Here is a 22893-nt window from a genome sequence, read left to right on the forward strand (position 1 = left end):
TTGAACAACATTTATCATGCCAATGATTCATTGCAATCAGCTTCAGGATGCTCTCTGTACTCTATAAATGGTGTTCCTTTTCTCCTATTTTCTGACTCATTTATGGCTGATTAGAATCTGGTAACTTCCCATTTTCTGAGATGACATACCAAAACCCTAGTTTTAACTGAGACAACTACAAACCCCAAAACTTATTTCAAGATCCTATTAACATAAAATTAACTAATAATTACTTTATATAAACCCTATTATTAAAGTTGTTGAGATGGCCGAGTTGGTCTAAGGCGCCAGATTAAGGTTCTGGTCCGAAAGGGCGTGGGTTCAAATCCCACTCTCAACATTGCTGACTTAATGTTTTTTTGGCTCTCATGTAAGAGTATTAACTCACCAAATATTGATGATTTTATAGTTTTATATTTTTAACACTCTTTCTCACTTCTGAACTTAAATTTTTTATGATTTTATTTTTTTTGTATAATAGATATCTCTTACGGGATTCTGATTGAAGATCTCTGGTTTTGAAACCATATTAATCCACCGACTACTTTAAAAGCTTAAATGGTTAGCGAATATTAGTATTATAGTTTCATATTATAACATATGTTTTGTAGAAACAGTTTGATAGCGTGGAAAACTTGTATTAATAATCTCCTCCTCGGCGGTAAAACTTATGATAATAAGTGTAATATTTCAAGGAGAATTTGTAAATATCTAGATTGCATGCTAATATTCTTTCCACTTTCTTAGATTTAAAGAGAAAAGGAAGCAAATCAAGCCTAACCAAGTTGAGGATTAGAATGAAATAAGCCTTATTTTGTTAAGAAATTATCCGGTGTATTAAACATATGATATATATTATTAATCTATTACCTAATAGCTTAAGCTTAGTGTGTGAATTGTACATCTTAGATCAAGTGCAGTGCGCTGAATTATACATTTTGTACTTTATCTAACATCTGTCTATATACATTATTAGCCGCTCCGCTAATAAAGATATATGTTGTTTGCTCGTTAAATAATCACAGCTTAAGTTTTTGGATCAATTAGGTAAATCAAACAAGTGGAGAGCCAACTTATCTTTGCAATATGAGATCAAATTATTATTGGTTTCTTTGATATATTAATCTTAAAGTGCTCAAGTTTGGTTTGCTTAGTTATAAAAGATGAGCTGGGACATGAAATGATTGCACTCATCTGCAGCCCTAATGATAATGTTAGGAATCACTAATCATGATTACTAATATAAAGAACCCATCCTTGGGAGTTGTTTACAAGTCAGTGCAATATTCTATGTTCAGAATTATTCTATTAGGTCAATTATAAAAATGGGATTAGAAGATAGCTGCATACTTGGACAGTAGTGCTGAAATGATTCCCTCATACCATAGTGCCCAAAACTAGTCACAAGGGAATGGAAAGTGAGATAAAGATTTGCTCTACAAGATTTTTTGTCATTATAATCACTGTTAGGCAATTTTAATTTATTGTTAAGGTTTCTTTTCTGCATGTCTACTCTTATAAGATCTCTTATCTATATGTTAAGATTAATTTCGGCAACTCAATAGAAATATATATTCTTTTTGCCCGCTAAATTATTGAGATTCTAATTTACGGTTGTCGAAAATATACATACAAATAAGAAACTTTCGACGAGTATAAATATAACCCTTATTTCTTTTCATGCAAAATAAGTCTTACTTAGTCTTGATTGTATTTAATCAAATCTATGGGTTGACATGCAATTTTTAATGTAAATTATTGCATCATCTCTCCCATACCTCTATGCCAGAACAAAAGACTAATATAGAGGTGTATCCCTGGCACACTCTTTTGTACTGATTTATCTAGCTTTGCACCTGGGTCCCATTAAAATAAAAGGAAGAAGAAGGAAGAAGGAGAAGGAGAAGAAAGAAGAATGATGTTAAGTAAACAAAACCCTAATTCCAGGCTGTGTCTGAGCTCTTGTGGGAAGTGCAGAGGTGAGGAGGCTCAAAAAGAAAAAGATCCAGAAATCATTTTAAGGTTGCCATGATTGAAGTGATAAAAAGGAGTTGGGGGCTGCCAGGTTTTGTAGCTTTTTTAGCTTAAGGTGGAGAATGAGATCACTAGAAGGTACAAAGATTTGAGTAGGTGCTCCTCTGAGCCCACCATTACTGAATTCCATGTACCTCCTCCTCCCAATCTTTATGCACTAGAATGCCATTGGGGATAGGGTATTGTCCTTGCACTAGGGTTTGTTTTGTTTCTTTTTTTTCATATTTATAATAAAAAAGCCAAACCCTTCTCCAAGGACAATATCCTACTTCCAATAGTTTTTTTTTTTTTTTTGGTCTTTCAGAAGTTCGAAGGTTAGATATGGGAAGAAAAAAAAGTCAGCTCTCTCTGGATGTAAATAAGCTTTTAGTCAACAGAGATAATCATCTAATTCAAGCTCTAGGTCATTATACCGTCAAGCTCGCTGAGTCATTAAACTGAGTCAAGTCGAGTTAAGCTGCCAAGTTAAACCACCGACATCTAAATATTTATCCACAACAAATTACTTGGAGATGAATTTGAATGGGTACCCTCTCATATTTCAACCGTTCGATGGTTACTCCGAATAGTTGAGGAAAAATAGAAAAAGAAAGTGATAAATTTTTAAGATATTGATAATTATTTTATAGTGTTTGGACGAAGAAAATAGGGTAGAAAGTGAGTTTCTCTACGTTTCTCTACTTTTCAATAGTATATTTGAGTTCCTGCAGTGAATCTCTTCTTCGAAGAAGTAAGGAAGTCAAAAAGGAAAATATAAAATTATTTTCTACAACTAAATATTAAAATTAAAAAAATATATATTAAAAGTTCGAACTCTCCTGCCTCACTTTTTAGCAACCACACATAACTGTACTAATTTTAGCTCATCCCACTTCCCAACTTTGGATATATTGCATATCATTATTAATCACCATAATTATTCACTTTGACTTTATATTTTTAATTTTGACCGAGCACTAGTAAATCATGATTATCTATTAAAAAGTGACTTTATTTTGGCACCCATTTCGAGAGAAAAGAATTGCATCCTTTTCTATATATTATCATAATATCTATGAATTCTAACATAATATTTATCGATTATATAATAACTAATTTTTCATATATAATTTTATAGTCAGCAGTTATTAGATTAAATTTAACTCATAGATATTTTTTTAATATATATAAATTAAACATAATAAACTATGAACATCCCAAAAAAAGGTTAATTATGTTCCATTGTCGCTATTAGCAAGGTTGACTTACACGAGGCAATGGACAAATTAAGAAATTATAATACTAATTCCGACCCTTAAACTACACACATGGCATATATAAATTATATTAATTATATTATATAAAATGCGGATAAATTATAGAAGATATATGCCATTAAATTTTTTAATAGCTCAATCTTATCCATTAGAAAAATAAGAGAAATTTGCACTTAACATCGCAACTTTTAACGAAATTATAATTTACTCCCTATATTTTTATTATACTTAATTAAACATCTATCTTTAGTTATTAAAAATAAGATATCTAATTTAGGGTGTTTGACTATTTTTCTGCACATATTTATTAAATTATATAACTCAATTTATAAATAATAAAAAATACATGGTGTAAATTATAATTTTATTATAAAAAAAATAAGATATTAGGTACAAATTTCTCAAAAAATAATTATAATTAAATTACAGAAACGCCCCTTATCATTTGACCTTTTCAACTTATCTACTGTTTTCCTTTAAAACAATGATAATTACCCTTAAACTCCCATAGCTATCATATTTTTCCACTTAGCTCCTTAGATTTTTTTTTTTCGATATATAAACCTTCTTAACTATTAAAAAATTTTACAACCAAAATATCCACTAAGAAGATTTTTTTTTCTTTTATTTTCTTCTAAACATAATAACTCATGAATAAAAAAAGTTAATAAAAAATTATAAAAGAGCCTTCGAGATATTTTTATTAGTTTATGGGTCTGTGTCGTGATTCAGAAGGTCAAAGTATAATTATTTTAAATGAAAAAAAAAATAAGAATACATTTCTAACTGAGGGTGAATATGTAATTAACTAATATTTAATATTTTCAAAAATTTATAGAAACAACCCTATATTTTTATATTATTATTATTATCCACACCCTATGATCCTATTATATAGAAATTTATCATTCAACCCTCTATATTTTGCTTTTAATGTCTTAAAAATACCATAATGACCAAACAACTAGTAAATAGAGAATATTAGACTTCTGTATTTTACTTTTAATACTATAAAAAATCATGAGTTAATTCTATACAAAAATATTATATTACTTTTGAAAATAAAAAAAAATTTAAATACCTTTTATTTGACTTTAAAATCTACTTCTCCAATTATTTTTGAGGTATTTTAAGAGAAATATAGAGGCTGAATGATAAATATTCATGATAATATAAATATAGAATGCTTTCAATACATTTTTAAAAATAAAAGGCTAAATTACCTCTCTCTCTCTCTCTCACAGCTACATAGATATGAAAATAATAGATATAACAAGATGTGAATAATAATAAATGTAAAACATAGGATGTTTTATGATAAATTCCCCCCCAAAAGAATTATAATAAATGTCATACATACACACACGCACAGAGAGAGAGAGAGAGAGAGAGAGAGAGAGAGAGAGAGAGAGATATTAATACAGCTGTACTGCACCATTACCTGATATGCTTGCCAGAAGAAAACCAAAGAAAGGAATAATGGAGAATCCAAGAATCACCCAACCCATCTCCCATTTTTAATCCCCCAAAAAGCTTTGGAACAAAATATTAAACAAGAAAGAAATCGACCATTTTTGCCATCTGAGAGAGCTTCATCAAGGAGTAGAGTAGAGTAGAGTAGAGTAGAGTAGAGTAGGTAGGAAAAGAGAGGTGAAAAAAAGAAGGAAAAAAAATGGAGTTGGGTACTGGAAATTTACTCATCAAAAGAGAAAGGTAACCGTTACTTTCCTCCTTCCCTCTCAAATATTATTTTTTCCGGTAGGAACAACGTCAACGTAGCTGTCTCCTTCCTGACAACAACCCCTTAGCTTTCACTACAAGACAATTTAATGGTTCAATATTAATTTTAATTTTTTATTTGTTTTCTTCTCAAAGTTTCCATCTCGTACCCAATTTTCTCATGCAGATGTTGTGCTGAATAGACGAAGGAGGAGGAATTTATTTGCATAGAACCCCACTCCAAGTTGCAGTAGCAGACAACTTCTTCTGATTGCTTTACAGCACATAAGGAAAAGGAATTCTCTTTATCTTCTTCTTCTCCTCCTTTTTTTTATCCTTCTGTTCTTTTATAAATTCCTTCAGTTCATCCTCTTCTTTTCCTTTGGGCCCTTTTCCTTTATTGGGTGTTTGTCTTTTGAGCTTGTGAAGAATAAAAGAGTCTCCTTTATCGATTTCATTCGTATTGGTTTGAGCTTGGTTGGGCAGTGAAGAAAGGAGGGGAAAATAGAGGGAAACAAAGAGAGGGGAAAAAAAAAAAAAAAAAATCTAATACTGCGTCGGCGTTGTGTCGCTATCTGTCCGCATTGTCGGCATCTGGGTGATGATTGGAAGCAGGAGATTCAAATGAAATCATGGGGAAGTCTTAAGTACAGTGTTGGATTCTTACGGCACAACCACCTGCGGAAGCCATTAGAGGGTGGGATTAGGTGGCAGGTAGACTTTGATATGAGCCCAAGGTGGAATACTTGTCTGGAATTGAGCTCATTTTAGTGATGTTCTTGGGGTAATTTGGGATTCTGGATTGGTTTCTTCATCTGGTCTGGGTATTTCTTGGTTAGAAGTTCTTTGCTTCTGGTGTGTTTGGAGAATGTGATTTTATTGGGATGAAGAGCGAATGAAGCGAAGAAATCGGAAGACAAAGTGGCTGCATCTCAAAAGGTTTCAGGTAACAATGCCAGTTCTGTTGATTTGTCGACAAAGTTGCATGCTTTTGAAATTGCTTGTCTATGATTCCTATCTGTTTTAGATGATGAGGATTTTGGAGATGGAGTTTGCACAATGTACCTTTTCGGATAATCGTATTTGGGCATGTAGCTGCAATTCCCAATGCAGTTAGAGAGTTTCTGTCGATTGTTAAGGGTGTCGCTCGTTTTATTTATCGATTATTTGGTATCGAGGAGATCATCTGAAGATTATCAGGAAATTTTGAACATTTATTTTGGAATATATTTTGTTGAGCATTGGATTTGTACTTGTTTCATAACTTGAATGCACTGAAGAAAGATTCTTTCTCATAAAGCTCAGTTATGTGCTTAGGAATTTCATGACTTAAATGCACTAAAGAATCTCTCTCTCTCTCTCTCTCTCTCTCTTGTTTATGGTTGTAGGAAAAGTTTGCTCTGAGCACTAATGCTTTCATTGTATTTCATTAAAGATAGATTTAGTTATCATGTTTTCATGATATATATTGTCAACTGCTTGATGTCATACCATCAGTGTGATTTTGTCTGTTATTTCATTCTTATATGTTGCTTTCATTACGATCTTTTTTTTTTTTTTGTCGAATCTTTTTCTAGAATTTCCTGCTTAATCTACTGAATACTAACTCTGATTTTGTTTGTTATTTCATTCTTATATGTTGCTTTTATTACGATTTTTTTTTGTGAGATCTTTTTCTTCTTTATTTCTGGAAGTTCAGAGAATTTCGTGCTTAATCTACTGAATACTAACTCTGATTTTCTTTGTTATTTCATTCTTATATGTTGCTTTTGTTATGTTTTTTTTTTGTCGAATCTTTTTCTTTTCTTGGAAGTTCAAAGAATTTACTGCTATATCTAGTGAATGCTGACTCTGGTTTCACTTTTTAACTCCAGGTTAGTAGATTGATGCTGGGCTCAGTTTTTTTTTATTATTTCATTCTTATATGTTGCTTTTATTACGATCTTTTTGTCGAATCTTTTTCTTCTTTTTTTCTGGAAGTTCAAAGAATTTCCTGCTTGATCTAGTGAATACTGACTGTGTTTCTTCTTTAATTATCATTCTTATATATTGCTTTTATTACAATTTTTTTGTTTGTTGAATCTTTTTCTTTTTTGCTGGAAGCTCAAAGAATTTCCTGCTATATCTAGTGAATACTGACTCTGGTCTCTTCTCCGCTGGTTTCAGTTTTTAACTCCAGGTTAGTAGATTGATGCTGGGTTCAATGTCTAGTGACACTGACGGCCTCACCACAGCTATATTAAGCTGAGGTAGATCCCATACTAAATGTCAGCGACTCTTGCAGCAGCTCTTGGAGGTGCTGCAGGGGGCGTGGTATTGGTAGGGATAGCGGCAATTCTCATAAGACTTTGTATACTGCGTTACAGGAGTACTTCTAGAACTTCAGAAACCAATTCATCTGACCCATCTCTACAAGGTACTAGCTTTTGTTTCAGTCTGCAATATAGCATTCTCTCCACAGAAAGTAATACTGAGCAATTATTTTTGCACTCTCACAATTTTTTAGTTGGAAGGAGTGCTGAATTATCCTTGAGAGAAGGTGCCTCTTACCCGTCAGAGTTGCAAGGAGCACGATGTCTTACGCTAGAGGAATTAAATATAGCTACGAAGAACTTCAGCAACATCAATCTGATTGGATATGGAATGTTTGGAGAAGTGTACAAGGGATTTCTCCATGATGGTATGATTGTAGCGATTAAAAGACGGCCATCTGCTCCCAGTCAGGAATTTGTTCATGAGGTACTAATATCCATTTATCATAAAGGTCTTACACCATATATGTCTTGATGCACATTACAAATGGCATGAATAGGTAAGAGCAATAATATAAGTATATAAACATTTTAGACTTTAGCATGTACATTTTCTAATCCTTACATCCATTTAGAAATATTTCCGAATGTGGAATGAAATTTCTTATAAAAATCTCCTCCATCCTACTTTGAAAGTTATACAAATAATTGTTACTTACTATAAACTGTGTTATATATAAGGTACTTTTCCTATCATCCATCCGTCATCGCAATCTTGTGAGCCTTTTGGGATACTGCCAAGAAGATGACCTGCAGATGCTTATCTATGAGTACATACCAAATGGAAGCATTTCCACCCACTTATATGGTGATCTTTCTTCGCATGTATTTTAATGTGACTTGTTATTAAAACAAAGGCATTACTAATTGCAATTTCCTTTGGCTGTTCTCCAGCAGGCGCCAGTCATGTGTCAAGTGAAAAGTTCGAATTCAAACACAGGCTTTCTATCGCCCATGGGACAGCTAAAGGTGATCATTTGCAAAATCACTGACCATTGGTGGTTATCCTGGTATTGGTTTTTTTTTCTGTGACATGGAAATGAATCGGAATCTGCTTTGGGTTTATATCTTTGTCCAAATGAGATTATTTTCTATCATGCCATGAGACTTAATAGTACCATCTACCACTTTGGAGCATAGGGACCCTGAACTACTGTTGCTCAGGAACATGTTCCTTTCTGTTACTCAGGTCTGGGCCACCTTCACTCTTTGAATCCCCCTTTGGTGCACATGAACTTCAAGACAGCAAACCTTCTTGTTGACGTGGACTTCATACCAAAAGTTGCAGATGCTGGACTCAGAGGCTTGCTTGATCGAATTGGTGGGGCTGGTCCATCTTCTAGAGCAACAGAAGATGATCCGTTCCTCGATCCTGAGTATTTATCCAACTTTTTGAAGTCTAAGATTGAAAACTCTGAGTATTATTCAAAAGTAAAGAGTAACAACTGGTATTGATTTGACTATAGATTCTTAATTTGACAATTTCGATCCCATAAATATGCATGGAAGTACTCTAATTAAGTAATTGGGTTTTTATGGGCTCCCCACAAAAATCTATTTTTTTGCTTGTATGACACTCAAAATTTGGTATTCTTTCTACCTTTTGTTTTTCCATGGATACCCATTGGAACTCTTAGTTTTTGCACAGATAGCTCTTTTACTATTAACTAGTTCATACTTTTAACTCTTAGTTGTTAACAATTAACATGAAATGTATCTATGTAAACCCAAGGGATTTGAGGTGTATACATGCTAATATGATATTTAGATGGATATACATGTAAATTATGGAATGTTTAGAGGTAGACAAAAACCATTAAGTAAGTTGATTAGTCATGATGTTAGATATTATATCATGTTCTTATACTTTGCACCTAAACAGGGTAAAAGCATCCGGACGATTTTCTGTAAAAAGTGATGTATATAGTTTTGGCGTATTCCTTCTGGAGTTGGTAAGTGGGCAGGAAGCTAGATCCACCCAAAGCGTCATAGAATGGGTAAGTAGCAGATTTTATTTTTATTACCTATTTATTGAAGAAAAAAATCAGAAAAAAAATAGTCTGCTCACTCAGTTCATATATTTGTGCATTTCTGTTCTTAAGTAATTCCACATATTACTTACAGTGAGTCCACCAAAACATATTTTTTGTTGCCTCTTCTTGGAATATTTAGTTTCTTTATCAAAATATAGAGATCAGGTGATGACACTAACCTAAGGACACCAAAGTGGTGTAATGACAACTAGAACACAGTGCAATCAAGAGAAAGTAAATACATTAAAACATGATTGATGCTGGATATATCAAAGGAGGAAGTGTAAATTTGTGTCTGACCTTCATCTGGTATCAGCCAAGTCATAATCATAAGAAGAATATAATAATTCTGAAGGTTGTAGCTCGCAATCTCTGTCTTTGTCATTATTCTTTTAAAATCTACCACCTCCTTGAGTAGAAAAATTTTAGTGCTGTACTTGAAGAGCAATTCTTTAACTTGATCTAGTCTGATTCTTAAAATATCAAAACATAATCCAAGACAGCATACCACTGTAAATTTTTAAAGGACTTTCTTTCGGATATTCCTAGAATTTTAGTTTGGTCCGTCAACTCATCCTTTATAAGCACTATAATCCCGTATAGGACACGATGCTCGACTCTTTTCCCCCCTTTTTCTATTAAGTTCAGTTAAGTTGGCGTAAGTAGACATTCTCTTGCTTCCTCAATTTTCTCTTGGCCTATATTGAGTTGTTTAACATATAAATCATTTTTTCACCATATTTATATTTGCTTGAAGGCAACCACAAGTATTCAGGAATGAAGGCTTGGTTACCGTTCTTGTTATAATCATATCTGGTTCTACTGATTTAGATCCTTGTTCTTTGGTTATTTTACTTAAGTTGCTTTTAGCAGTAATTTGGTGTTATTGAAGTCCTTTTTCAAATCCTTCCTCATTGACTTAATTCTTCCTATATCCTTATGCATATATTCAAGTATTCTTTTAGTATGTTCACTTGGTATCTCATGTTTGTTAGATTCATCCTCCCTATTTAAAACTCTCTTCTGTGTACCTATGTGAACCATGTTTCTGGATGAAAATTAGAAATTGCTGGTTATAATACTCTTTCCTGATCCTTCCTCAACACTAATGATTGAAAAGGTTAAACAGTAACAAGTTATCAATGGTGTTGTTTCTTATGAATTTACATCCTCTATCAAAGAACTTATTTCATTCCTAATTTACTTAAACTGTCTTCCACCTTTTTTTTCAATACTGAACAATTGTAAGACCCCTCTCTGTTTGATTCTTGTGGGCCAGTTCTACACTAGTATTTTTGCTAGGCTATAAATGGCCTTCAACCTCAAAAGTTCGATCATATTCGTACCGAGTAATGTGTCCATATAAGATTTTGTTCTTCTAGAGTGGCATATTTGTGTTTCTAGTTAGTTAACAACGCAATAAAAATCATCAAGAACATCTTCAGATGGTGTCGATCTTCGTGTTGCTTCAACTTACAAAGTTACAAGTCAAATTAACTGAAATCGTCGTTCATAGCTGGCTGTGCTTTTTTCCCCAAACTAACTGCAGTAGAGGCACTATGATATTTAGTATCCATCTCATATATCAGTCTCATTTCAGTTCCATTCTTTGCCCTTATTTTTCTTAAGAAGAGTTACAAGTTGTCACCATGCAATTAACTATTGGATAGTTGCTTACATCCAGGCACAAAACTATCAAGAATCAAGTAATATCTCTGCCCTTGTAGATCCTAGAATGGGTAGCAGTTTTACTGTGGAAGGCATGAGGGAGTTATTGCGGCTAATCTCGTGGTGCTTGAACCCGTTTAGCGAGAGGCGCCCGCCGATGAATTACGTGGAGATGGAAATCGATCGAATCCGCGAGAGGGAAATGAGCTTGACAACTATCATGGGTGAAGGCACCACAACTGTGGCTCTTGGAAGCCAACTGTTTACTCCAAAGTGAGAAGGTTCACAAATTTTGTTTAAACTGTACATGGTTTCTTGAGCAGAGCTTTGGTAACTTCCAGCTGCAATTTAATCTGTAAAGGGAACAGCTGCAATATTATTCTTTTATCTTCTTTTAATTTATTTTTCCCATAAATGCTTGTAGAGTCACATTGTAAAGAGAACAAAATAAGAATTTGTTGTTTTATCTCATTCATATAGATTGGGGTTGGTCTGAAAATTACTGCTAAATTCTTTCAATCCTTCTGGGTTTAATCTCATTATCTCATGCCATTTACTTCAGATGCAACACACTTCTCCTGAGGATTAATCACAAACCCACCACCAGGCACTACTATTTGCTTATCCATTATAGTCTGCTCTCCTGCTTAAACTTATTCTAATGAACTTCTCATGGATGCATTCATTGATTGAATTGAACAGACTAACAATGTATAAACAAATTTGAACAAGTTTAAGTACTAAGCTGAAGCAAATTTCTGAAGATTAAGATCTCATCATGAATTTGTGAGCTTTTGCTTTCCCCAATGCTGCTATCATCAGTGAAGCAATAAGAGGGGGCTTGCCATCCTTGGTCCTCTAGCACAGCACCCTCTTCAAATGTTATCACATACATTGTCATCCCTGCAAATCCAAAGCATGAACCACCTTATAAGGCTTTAGAAAAAGAATGGCAAGCTAACCTGGTATCAAAATAAAAGATGTTTGAGTTCTAATCTTGATTAAAAGTCTGAAACCAAGTCTGAAACCTTAACGCAGGTTAAGCTTTTAAAGTAGACAGTGAATTTATTCTCTAAACTATTGCCATTTTTACATATAAAACCTCAGATTAAAAAAAAAATTAAGGATAGGATAGTAAATAGGCAATAATTCTGGGTGTAAATGTAATTAAATGGAATATCGAGTGAAGAGCTCATACCATCAAAGAAGTCCCATCGGACGGGCCTGCGCGTGTCCACGTCCTCATAGTACCAGATGAAGTCCACCTTCTCCCACACGTAGCACTCGAACCCGCCCGTGGACGCCCTCCCGAGATACGTGGCGTCGTCCAGAAAGTCCGGTCGGAGGATACCGACGGGAAACCTCATCGTCCGGCACGAACCCCCGGGGCCCAGCGTGTAGTAGTACGACGTGCCGTTGCCCCACTCGACGTCGTACAGGAGTTCCCCCAACTGCTTCTGTATCCGATTCATGTTCCGCCCGCGCGGCCAGTCGTACCACAGGTCGGTGATCTGCAGCCGTCCGCCCTTGCGCGTGAGATTCGTGTAGAGGAGGGCGTGGAATTGATCCGGCCATCGGCTCGGGATGGGATCCTGGTCATCCGATCCGAATGCAACGGCGAGGATGGAGAGGAGGAGGACGAGGAGGACGAGGGGGGAAGAGATTGATGCCATTCTCCTTGGTTTCCTCTTCGTTGGCCTCTCTCCTCTCTTGGGTCGACGCGCGGGGGAGGATAGGGTTATCCGGTTGGTATACGTGGCGCACCCAGAGGACGACAAAAAATAGTCTTTATTTTTTGCATGTATAACCTCTCAAATATTTTTATTTGTATGCATACCCTTCTACATTTTCTTTTTAAATTAACGCCTTTCATCTATTTGTGGTTTACACCCTATTCTTTTTTATATTTATAAATCTAGCCTTGGAGGAAAAAAAAAAAATTCAAATTCAATCCATTCCCTTTTACTTAGAGATTTTGGCTAAGAAAATAGAAGTTGAAAATTCATCACAACATTAAAGAAAGAAGAATGAAAAAGATTTAGATAATCATATCCACGGTGTCTTTGCAAATAATGAGGCTTACAAATATTAAAAACACAGGGTGTAAACCATAAATATATGAAATTGCAGGGTGCTAAATGCAAGTTTCCTTATTTAAAATTTTAAAGGATATAAATTTAAAAATAAAAAAATTTAAAAAAAACACTTAATAAGTAATTAGAGAAATAGGAGAGTTATCCAAGCAAGAAACCCTGTGAATTATCAGTAGAGCTTTCTGTAACAGTAAACAGCAATGATCAATGATGCCATACAATTTCACAGGAAACAAACTGAAGGAAAATCTTTTTGCATTGAAGAATGAAATACAAGTATACAACATATCCAACTATAGTTTTCCTCCCATATGCTCAAATGGGAAATTAAAAGTAAAAAAAGTTCTCTTCTTGTGTCCTCCTCCATCCAGGATGTGCAAACACAAGCACTAGAATTACAAAGAAGAAAAAGAAATGAGTGAGATGGTCATGGACCCATAGAAGAGAAAAAAGAATCACAAGGGTTTGGTGTTACTCAACAGAATGAGTGGAGTGGAAGTTGACAATACTAGCTTCCATTTAGAAATTGAATGAGATTTGAAGAATTTCCTCCTGATAAGGATGTGCTTGGTTCTTTTATTCCTTTTTCCTAGAAAAGCAAGAGTCCATCAGTAGGATTTCTCCTCATTTTATCAGAAAGAATAGATTGGTAAAAATTAAAAAGGTACAAGGTTAGGTTACCTGGGTAAATCAAGCTGAAGAGCTTTGTTTGGCTTTTATCACCATTTCTTCGGTGGTAGGGCCTATGATATCATTGGCACGCTTCAGAGGAAGACCGTAGATTCTTCCAATAGAATCCTGCATGCATAAGTAAATTTATAATTTTGAAATTGATTAGGTCAACAAAATTGACGTCTCTGATTCTACACTCTGCTTAAGGTATTCAACTTATTCATTTCTAATTTTAGGGGTTTAGGGTCAGTTCTTTCATGCCTATTGAACTTTCATGAGCTTGGTGTTACTCGGTACTCAACTTATCCTGTTAGCACAACATTGTCATACAGGTCAAAATGAAACAAAAGAATATGAACTCACTCTTGCAACAATGCCGAGCCTCTCCAACTTCTGGATAGCATCTAGTACCTCAAAATCACATTTCACATTGAACTGGTCCCAAATTAGTTCTTCACAGCGCCGGTCAAGATCCTGAATTCATATTTAAGTTGGGGGGAAATCAAAAGATGAGCCATAGGAACAATAAAGTAAAATGTAAAAACTTACCTCCGGTGTAGCCTTCCCTTGTTCCATCAAAATAAAGTAGGAAATTATCACCTCTTTGACCTGCACATTTTCAGATAAATGAAAAAATGGATACCAATTTTAAGATTCCATGCAAGTTGATTATTCTCTTCATTTGCCTTCCTGAAGAAAGTTTTTTCACATTTGCACCTACTTCTTGTTGTATCACATCATCACACAAGTGTAGAAGTGTGCCTTTCCCACTATCTAGTTGTTTGTCATACATTGATTGTGTGATCAAGTTTTGGTAGGTGGCCATGTTCTGCTGAAACCTGCATGAACATGAAAGTTATTCATGGTAGTGATTTTTAGATATCAACATAATCATGTTATCAAGTCCGTATTAGATGAAACCAGTAGTGCAGATATACTCCATCCTGCAAAACAAGTTCTTGAAAACACGATAAAGGTTGAAATAAATTGAAATAACTACATGGACTAGAAGGAAGCAAGAAAGGTTGTACACGTGCAAAGATGAGATCAATCAAATCTTCAACTTCCTCAAGGCTAAACCAAGAATATTGTCAACCATATGTTTTGCTGAAGGCAATCAATCAAATGCCTTTCTCATGCTCTCTGATACAGAATGTCACTAGTATTACCTGGGTTCAAGAAACCAAAATAACTGACATATCTAGATAATAGATTCTAATGTATCTTACTAACGATTTGATGGGAGTTAATAAGTTTAACTTTGATAGAAGCTGATCAAGAAAGAGAAACTAAGACATTAACTTATACACCTAGATAATCAAAGGTACAAAAGTTGTAAGAAGTAACTTACGAGAAGTAGATCTTAGCACAATATCCAGCCAGACCAGAAAGGATAGCTATAACAACCCAAAAGTCAGCTTTAGGCATTTCAAGTGAACTGATGAGAGTGATCTGTACATAAAAAAACAAGTTATGAGCTAAAAATGAACAAAATATAACACGAGAACGCAGTAAATTGAATTCTTGTAGACTTACAAGTCCAATTACAACTGAAACAAGGAACTGGACCCAGTCCATAGGAGTCAGACTTGGGTTTTTCTTCTCAGGCTACAATATTGTCCCAATCATATCAAATAAGATAATTATTGAGGAAAGGACATCTTTAAACTTCATTCTAGAAAATTTTATTTGAAATGCTCACCAAAACTAACTCCATATCTGCCATCGGAATGTGTTTAAAATGCTTTACATAAATTCCTCGATCTAAGTTACTACTAGTGCTAGCCCTTCTGTAACAATAAAATTGCTGTCAGACATGTGACAATTCCCAATCCATTTTCTCAATATGTAAATTGAACCTTTTAGAATACCACTAACATGACAAGTTTGCCTAGAATGTGTAAAAGTTTACCTGTACACAACAATCATCCGATTGAATGTAGGTTCTTGTATGGTGATCTTTCCTAACAGGTTACGTGGGCTGAGATGAAAAGGAAAAGAGAGTTAAGATCAAGCATAAAGGATTACGATGAATCAAATGAAGACAAATACCTTAGCTCCATGTTTTCAAGCCGAAGGCGTTCAACATATAAGTCTTGGTCATAGTTTTCACCATTTTGTTCATCAGTCTTCTTGGGATCTTTCTTTGGCCTTGAACTTGGTTTTCTGGAGAAGAGTTTCTGCAGCCTGCAAGTATCATGCAGTAGCAGCCTAGAACAGTTAGACCTTATCCACAGAACGAGATAAAGTACACAAGAAAAAGATGTGTTCACTGAATAATATACCTGGTCTTTTCCAAGAGCCATAGCCAAATGCGACCAATGATCATATCCACTTTTTGCATAAAAAAGTAATCAGTTGTCCGATCTATTCCTATGCCTCGCCGAAATATCACGTACTTTCATACATAAAGGTCAATAACAATAATGTCAACTACATATAGACATGACACTTCAGTAAAAATTTGTGTACGCAGCTAATAAACTTCTTAGATTAAGCAGCATCATTATTAAATAATTAAAAATTACATGTCAATGTTCAGTCAAGAACCATAAAGGGTGCATGATACTAACAATTACTGCGATACCCCCGAACTAAAAATAAATATTAACATTATTTGTAATAATCATGGATGGCAGTGCCATGGAATGGCCCATGCCGACCACCGGCAATATGGCACGGCACGGCGCAGCACGATACGTGTCGTGGCACTTGCCGGCCGTGCCACAAGAGAGGGAGAGAAGAAGAGGAGGGTGACTAACAACACTTCACTCTTCGACCTCGTCATCGCCGCTCGCTGCCGTCTTTGCCCATCATTCATTGCCGAACATGAAGGCATCGCTGCATCCCACGCAGGAATGCCCTAGCTCCAGCCCCAGCCCCAGCCCCAGCCCAAAGAGAAAGAAGACCTTGGGTCGGTCGGGGCAGGTGGATAAAGAGTTAAATTACGAACCCGACAAAACCCAACCCCAGCTCGACGACAACTTCATAAATGAAGCTCTCCTGCATGACGAGCGACAACGGCGACAAAGTCGATAGCAAAGGAAGCTCGACAGCAAGTGGTTCTCTACTAGGAAGGGTGTCATGCAGCACCCCTCGTGCCATGTGCCGGTACGTTGTCTGCATAGTCATCATTGGTAATGACATACACTAGGTTTCGAGGATGAAATTTATTTCTATATTAGTAGAATGTAGTGACCCTGAACAAATATAATTCTATATTTTGTGGCTAATTGGAATTACTCAGTTTCAAGGAAAAAACTTGTTTGAACAGTGGTATATTGTGAAGAGTAGAGTAGGTAAAGGATCACCAAATCTATCCTTGTGGTCATAGTCCAAGTCATAGACAACCTAAAACAAATATAAGTCTGTGTAAATCTTGCCCTCCCAAAGCTCACTTTAGCGTTCCCGTGCACCAGACGTTCTTTATTTTTTTTCAAACCTGACCACTTTCCAATTAACTTAAGAAAGGCCTCAAAATTTGGGTTGGGTCGAGTCAGGTTGATCACTGCGGCACATGCTACCGCAAAATGAAAGCTCTCTCTCTCTCTCTCTCTCTCTCTCTCTCTCTCTTGATTACTGTTGATTACCCCTTCCTAGGAGGCAGTCATCACATAGGAAACATGTGAACCTCAATTTCATGGTTGTCAATGCTAGCAACAAAACCATAGCAGGGAAATGTGTCAAAGAACCCTAACCAGATGCATATAAAGTAAAACAATATTAGGTCTTAAGAACATTTAGAAATCAATTAGATGCTGAGGAGTACCTGGAAATTCAAAATCTTGCAATGCAGTAAAAAAATCCTTTATTTCAGAAAGAGAGAAACAGCCCCATTGATTAGTATTTTATATTTACATACTAAAGCATGATTTGTACCTTGTCTGAGAATTCAGGGAGGTTTTCATGAGGATGCTCTTTAAAGTAACTTGACAAAAGTTTTTTGTCCAGCTGCATTGTCAACAAAAAGTAGAAAAAGGAAAAAAAAACAATTTTCAGAGAATATATCAAATAATGAAGGATTGACTATAAAATGATGAAATTACTTTTAACCTTGGCTTCATCAACTTTAATGGGAAGATTCAGTAGATACTGTCCAGATTGTGCAACATCAATTTCCTCATCAGTCACTATGTTAAAGTTGCTTTTTTCCATTACCTGCTTAGCCCAAAAAGAACTTGAAAGGGATCTGCTTCGTATTTCATACATATCCAAAGCTCAACAGTATGGCAAAATATATATTTACTGGATAATAGAGCAACATGCTGATAAGATTTGGGTTTCAAATTCCCTTGTCAATAATGTTGTAACAAAAGAAATGTAATGAACGTGGAACAGAGATAATGGCAATTCCAGATACCTAGCAAATGTTACCCAAAAGCCTTATCTCATCCAAAGTATCAGCTTTATGAACCGTCCAACTTTTGCAACCATTTTCTGACCAACTTCCATACTAGAATTTCAAGTGTGTGCATGTATTCTGGGAACAGATAAGCAGAAAGAAGAAATACCAAAAACTTAAAGAAAGAAGGTGTTTAGGGATTTCTATTATGGAGTTACAATAATCCCTAGAAGAATGTATAAGTACAACATAAAGTATAGAGTTGAGGCCTACCCTCTAGAATAAACTTAATAGTAAAATATCTAAGGAGACAGAAGATGGTAAAACAGTTGCCAATATCGTAAGGTTTTACAATTTTACTATTCCTAATTTTGGTTTACTAGCAAGAAAACATTTTTAAAGAATAAGAAGAAAACTAGGATGACAAAGCATAGCAAACAGTAAAGACCAATTGAGTTAACCATTTAAACTTATCTTATAAAGATCACTAATGCTAGCTAAGTCATCCTAGTGAGATAGCCTACCCAAAAAGCCATCATCACTAACCTACCAAAAAATAAATGCTAACAAAGAATAAGGAACCATAAGTTAATCCATGCAAAATAGAAAGATAAAACATGTTGGAGGAGAATAATAAGGAACACATCTGACCTGTGAAAGATGATAAAACTGAGTAAACAATAACCCTTTAGCCCATGTTCACTTTACGTTTATCTTTTTTCCTACTCTAGATTAGAACGTAAACATGAAATTATCCATATTCCAGATTATAAACAATATTAAATTATTTCACACAAAAACTCAATAACAATTTTACTCTTGATTTAACCAAAGTTATTTTAAAATTCTATCCTCTCTCCTGCATCCTACTACCCACTTATCTTATTCCACAAACAAAAATTTAATTTAAATTTTCCCTGCCATTTTTCTTGCTCAATTTTTCCACCTCTCTTCTTTCTCTCCTACCACCCACATATTTCATTGCACACTTACAAGTATGCATTAAATACCTACAATAAACAACGCATATTTGTAAGTATGCATTGCATACCTACAAGAAATTAATATATTTTAAATTTAAATTTATATGTCAATTCAAGGGCATTATAATTCATTTCCACTTGTACTTTACCTTCACTTTATATCACATCAAAAGTAGTTATTACACAACTATTTTAGATTACATATGAACATAAAAATAATTATTTCTAGAATAAATGCCTCATTGTAGGACTAAAAAGTAAGAATAGTTATTCTAGATCGAGTCTTATTCTAAAAGCATATATAATTTGTTCAAAACAAATTGGGAATTGTCCGATAGTAGCCCAATTCAATTGTGTAGATGGCATACATCTATATAGGTAGATAGATAAATAGCACCAACAACAGGTCCACCTATTAAAACTAGTTTGAAGGTATGTAAAAAAAATTCCTCCATTTTCCCTATGTTTAATATCCTCCCTCTGAAAAAGGATTTCCACATCTCGCATTATCCTTATCAAGATTTCGGCTCTTCCTCTCTACTTTTACCTTCCATCTATGATTCTAAATGAAATAATATATCGTTGTGAACCATTCAACATCTCCCAGACACATGGAAGAACCTTGGATGACATTCCAACATCCCATCATGTATTAGTCTCGAGTTACCCGAATAGTCATTTCTTATTTTATTCTTCTCAGTGACATAGTTAGTCCATATGAACACTTCTATAGATAAAACTCATCTCTTCTGGACATGTTTTGCGTAATCTGCTGAAAAACCGGCAAATAATAATTATTTCCTGTTCTAATTTAAAAATTTATAAAAGAAAACATTATTTAGATGCACTTACAAATTAGGATGATTAAAGTTAAGACTACTCTCTAAAAAATAACGAAGTTAAGACTACTCCAAGTTTGCCCTTTTTTCCACTCAGCACTATTTGTTGTCGCATAGTGAGCTTTCTAACAAACCAAAGATGGATTAAGGAAATTCACCAAGCCAACAAGATAATCATGAGTGTTATACATGTTCTGGGATAGCATTTATTCCTAAATCGACATGAGATGTAGCTACAAAGTCAAGTAGAATGTAACAGATAGCTTACCTTAAAGAAATAGGAGAGAAAATTCTGTTCAAGGACATCAATTTCTTCTGATGATAAATGTTGCTGCTCCAGTCTTTCAGCTCCATGAACAGGATCAAAGAGTGAATAGAGTTGCTGAAAATATACTACCCTCATAAATTCGTGCATAATTACATAGCAATATTAAATGTCCTCATTAGTGGGAGCACATAATAGAGAATAGATAAGCTTACCATCAGATCTTCAAATTGGAGAAGATACCATGCCCTGATAGTATACTCAACTCTCTTGCATAGCTTCAGAAACTCCGCTCTGTCAGAACCATGCTCTTCAAGAGAATAGTCAAAGCATCCTTCACATCAGTGACTAGATGAACAAAGATCATAAAGCAAAATGAAGCCAGACAATCATTGATCCAGTCAATTGCTTGAACACTTAAAAAATAATTCTAGAACACCAAGATGCAAAAAACAGAAAATAAATAAAAACATTCTAATAAGAAAAAATATACTCAAGCTGCGGTTATGCCATTCGGCAGATATGAATAAAAATAGAATCCATCAGAAATAAGTTCTTGGAAGTTGGAATGTCTTAATCTTACTAGCTGGTGTCATAAACCAAAACAAGACCGCTTAAACGAAAGAACCTTATTTCCTACGGCATCACATGCAGTCTCATCTCAGAAGTATCTCGGTGCAAAATCTCATCTGAATCAATACCATTAAGGCATTAACCACACACACTATTTCTCTAGACCCATCTTATTCGTGGCAGTCCAACCTATATGCCGTCAGCAGAATGTTGATACATAAACCTTGTCATCAGATCAATAGATTACTATCACTCAAGCTTGTACAGCTATAAAGTGATTTAAGTATCACAAATCCAGAAAATCACTCATGGAGCAACAAATCGATTCCAACTTAGAGCAATCCAAATGAAAGAACCTAGTTGAACAAACGGAATTATGAACAACAACCAATAGAAGGGGAAAAAAACGGATTTTGCGAGTAGCCCACTTCAAATCATGGAAAAATAACACGACCTAGATGACCAGAAAGAGAAGAAAAAAAATGCACTTCAAAATCTGAACCGTCTAAGAAGGAGCGATACCTATGAGATACGCAAGCTTCATGATGATCTTGGGCTTGAGGATTGGAATGACGGACTCCCGCTCGAGTCGGATAACGTCTTTGCTCTTCTCCTTCTTCTCTCCTCCCATTGCAGCCATGACTAACCGACAAGGAAAAGAGATGTGAGAGGACGCCTACTGGTTTAATGAAGACAAAGATGCGCAGGCGATTAAGAAGCAGAGGATAAAAGAAGCAGGGGAATTAAAAGAGGGAGGAGAGTGGGATTTGGGTTTTGGAATCGGGGGCATTTCGTGTGGAGCAATCAATAAATTTTATTAATGGCGAAGGGGAAGATGGAAGGAGGCAGAGAGAGAGAGAGAGAAGAGACGAGAAGGGGTGGTGACGAGACCTGCACAAGTGCAAAGTAAATGACAGTTTAGTGTGACAGCCTTTGGCGTCATATTTTTGTACGGAATAAACAAAAAACCCTAAAAGAAAAAGACAAATTCTATCACTTTCACCCCTAAATAAAATATATTTAAGTTAATATATTTTTTGGATTAAATATATTTTACTTAATACTTATCCTAACCAAAAAATATTATTCTCTGTACTTCAAACCTATCCGTCCGGTCTTTATACTTTACGACCAAAGTGAGACGATTAATTTTTCTATCAAAAATATCTAAGTATTCTTTAAAATTTTCAAAAATAAGTGGAGCATTGAATTTGCTTTGTTTTTTATTTTTTATAGATAAAAATATTATCTTTCTCGTATATAAGTGTTTCTTTCTTTTTAAAATATACTCTTATATAAATTTTATGAATTTTTATAAAGTTTAATAGTTGTATTATATCTATCCACAAAACAAATATGAATTAAAGAAAAAATCAGATCAAAAACTCACCTTTTTTTGCTTAATAATTAGTCATTAGGTACACTCTATTATCTTCGACGGAAAAACTAATGGGTTCGTTTTAATTATAAGTATAAATGATTTGAGGCATTTTAAAATACAAAGAAGCAAAGTGGTTTCTAAATGAATCTTTCTAGTTTTTTCAAAATCTTCTAACAGGAGGGAGGAAGAAAAAATTAAGAGCATTTTTGTCATTCTAAGTAATTCATTTATTGTTTTTAATATTTTTTTCTAATATTAAAATTTTTAGTGAAGAGAGCAGAGTGATATAATTAGAAAATACGAGTTCGATGATAATTCTACTTGATTTGATTTTATATTCGGCTTCGGTCAAATATAGACTTAGATCTAGGCATCTGCTATTTACTAAAATGCATCACCCCAAACTTAATATAAAAAAATATTTTTAGTATTATTCTACCACCTCAGTATCTATGTCACAAAACCGTTAGTAAAATGTGAAAGTCATCAGCATTACTCTTAAATGAAAATACCGATCAATTCGGTATTATAGCTTAGCGAAAAATACTTATCTGATTAGTGTTTTACGAACAACAAGTTTATATCATTCGTTATCTAATCTACATTGCTAAGTAAATCGCTAATCTGATAATTGCTTACTTTATAAGTAAAACATTGAACTGATCAGTATTTTATATGACAATAAATTTAAAATGAAAATTTTGGAAGAGATATTGTTCTTTT

The 22893-nt window shown here is 34.5% G+C and overlaps 3 protein-coding genes and 1 non-coding gene across 8 annotated transcripts; 2 read left to right on the plus strand and 2 right to left on the minus strand.

Moving 5' to 3' along the window:
• Nucleotides 1-259: 259 nt before the first annotated feature.
• TRNAL-AAG (transfer RNA leucine (anticodon AAG)) lies at nt 260-340 on the plus strand. The gene has a single exon. It is a non-coding gene; the product is annotated as a tRNA-Leu (tRNA).
• A 4851-nt stretch (nt 341-5191) lies between these two features.
• Nucleotides 5192-11488, plus strand: LOC140768537 (probable serine/threonine-protein kinase PBL21). Of its 2 annotated transcripts, none has more exons than XM_073108848.1 (8): nt 5192-5955; nt 7176-7425; nt 7516-7748; nt 8003-8129; nt 8216-8290; nt 8511-8697; nt 9204-9318; nt 11039-11488. In XM_073108848.1, the coding sequence occupies exons 2-8, from the start codon at nt 7275-7277 to the stop codon at nt 11297-11299; spliced, it is 1149 nt and encodes a 382-aa protein (XP_072964949.1). In that variant the 5' UTR covers nt 5192-5955; nt 7176-7274; the 3' UTR covers nt 11300-11488. The 2 variants fall into 2 exon arrangements, with proteins under 2 accessions (XP_072964949.1, XP_072964950.1); XM_073108849.1 differs by having other exon boundaries at nt 5197-5955; nt 8219-8290.
• LOC140768539 (uncharacterized protein At4g14100-like) lies at nt 11167-12785 on the minus strand. Of its 2 annotated transcripts, XM_073108850.1 has the most exons (3): nt 12221-12785; nt 11769-11925; nt 11167-11375 (listed from the first exon to the last, which is right to left on the minus strand). In XM_073108850.1, the coding sequence occupies exons 1-3, from the start codon at nt 12693-12695 to the stop codon at nt 11306-11308; spliced, it is 702 nt and encodes a 233-aa protein (XP_072964951.1). In that variant the 5' UTR covers nt 12696-12785; the 3' UTR covers nt 11167-11305. The 2 variants fall into 2 exon arrangements, with proteins under 2 accessions (XP_072964951.1, XP_072964952.1); XM_073108851.1 differs by lacking the exon at nt 11167-11375 and having other exon boundaries at nt 11676-11925; nt 12221-12782.
• Nucleotides 12786-13263: 478 nt separating this feature from the next.
• LOC140769155 (uncharacterized) lies at nt 13264-21690 on the minus strand. Of its 3 annotated transcripts, none has more exons than XR_012105863.1 (17): nt 21312-21690; nt 20432-20526; nt 20220-20333; nt 17841-17945; nt 17667-17738; nt 16073-16185; nt 15840-15974; nt 15700-15768; nt 15490-15577; nt 15324-15395; nt 15139-15239; nt 14509-14626; nt 14337-14396; nt 14151-14261; nt 13797-13913; nt 13596-13704; nt 13264-13504 (listed from the first exon to the last, which is right to left on the minus strand). XR_012105863.1 is itself a non-coding variant. In XM_073109752.1 (16 exons), exons 1-15 carry the CDS (start codon nt 21427-21429, stop codon nt 13806-13808), a joined length of 1479 nt encoding a protein of 492 aa, XP_072965853.1. In that variant the 5' UTR covers nt 21430-21690; the 3' UTR covers nt 13264-13704; nt 13797-13805. The 3 variants fall into 3 exon arrangements, 1 of the variants encoding a protein (XP_072965853.1); XR_012105864.1 differs by having other exon boundaries at nt 20432-20564; XM_073109752.1 differs by having other exon boundaries at nt 13264-13704.
• Nucleotides 21691-22893: the final 1203 nt, after the last annotated feature.

Source organism: Typha angustifolia, chromosome 10 (genome assembly GCF_048772165.1).
Source record: "Typha angustifolia cultivar Huaian chromosome 10, ASM4877216v1, whole genome shotgun sequence".
NCBI lineage: Eukaryota > Viridiplantae > Streptophyta > Magnoliopsida > Poales > Typhaceae > Typha > Typha angustifolia.

Coding starts and splice junctions, on each gene's coding strand:
- LOC140768537 (XM_073108848.1), top strand. CDS start 7,275: ATGTCAGCGACTCTTGCAGCAGCTCTTGGAGGTGCTGCAGGGGGCGTG. Junction 7,749..8,002: donor GTCAGGAATTTGTTCATGAG/GTACTAATATCC, acceptor GTTATATATAAG/GTACTTTTCCTATCATCCAT. Junction 8,291..8,510: donor CGCCCATGGGACAGCTAAAG/GTGATCATTTGC, acceptor TCTGTTACTCAG/GTCTGGGCCACCTTCACTCT.
- LOC140768539 (XM_073108850.1), bottom strand. CDS start 12,695: ATGGCATCAATCTCTTCCCCCCTCGTCCTCCTCGTCCTCCTCCTCTCC. Junction 11,926..12,220: donor CCGATGGGACTTCTTTGATG/GTATGAGCTCTT, acceptor TTGGATTTGCAG/GGATGACAATGTATGTGATA. Junction 11,376..11,768: donor ATCTTCAGAAATTTGCTTCA/GCTTAGTACTTA, acceptor TTCCCTTTACAG/ATTAAATTGCAGCTGGAAGT.
- LOC140769155 (XM_073109752.1), bottom strand. CDS start 21,429: ATGGCTGCAATGGGAGGAGAGAAGAAGGAGAAGAGCAAAGACGTTATC. Junction 17,946..20,219: donor TTCTCTCCTATTTCTTTAAG/GTAAGCTATCTG, acceptor TGGGCTAAGCAG/GTAATGGAAAAAAGCAACTT. Junction 14,397..14,508: donor ATGATGTGATACAACAAGAA/GTAGGTGCAAAT, acceptor GAAAATGTGCAG/GTCAAAGAGGTGATAATTTC.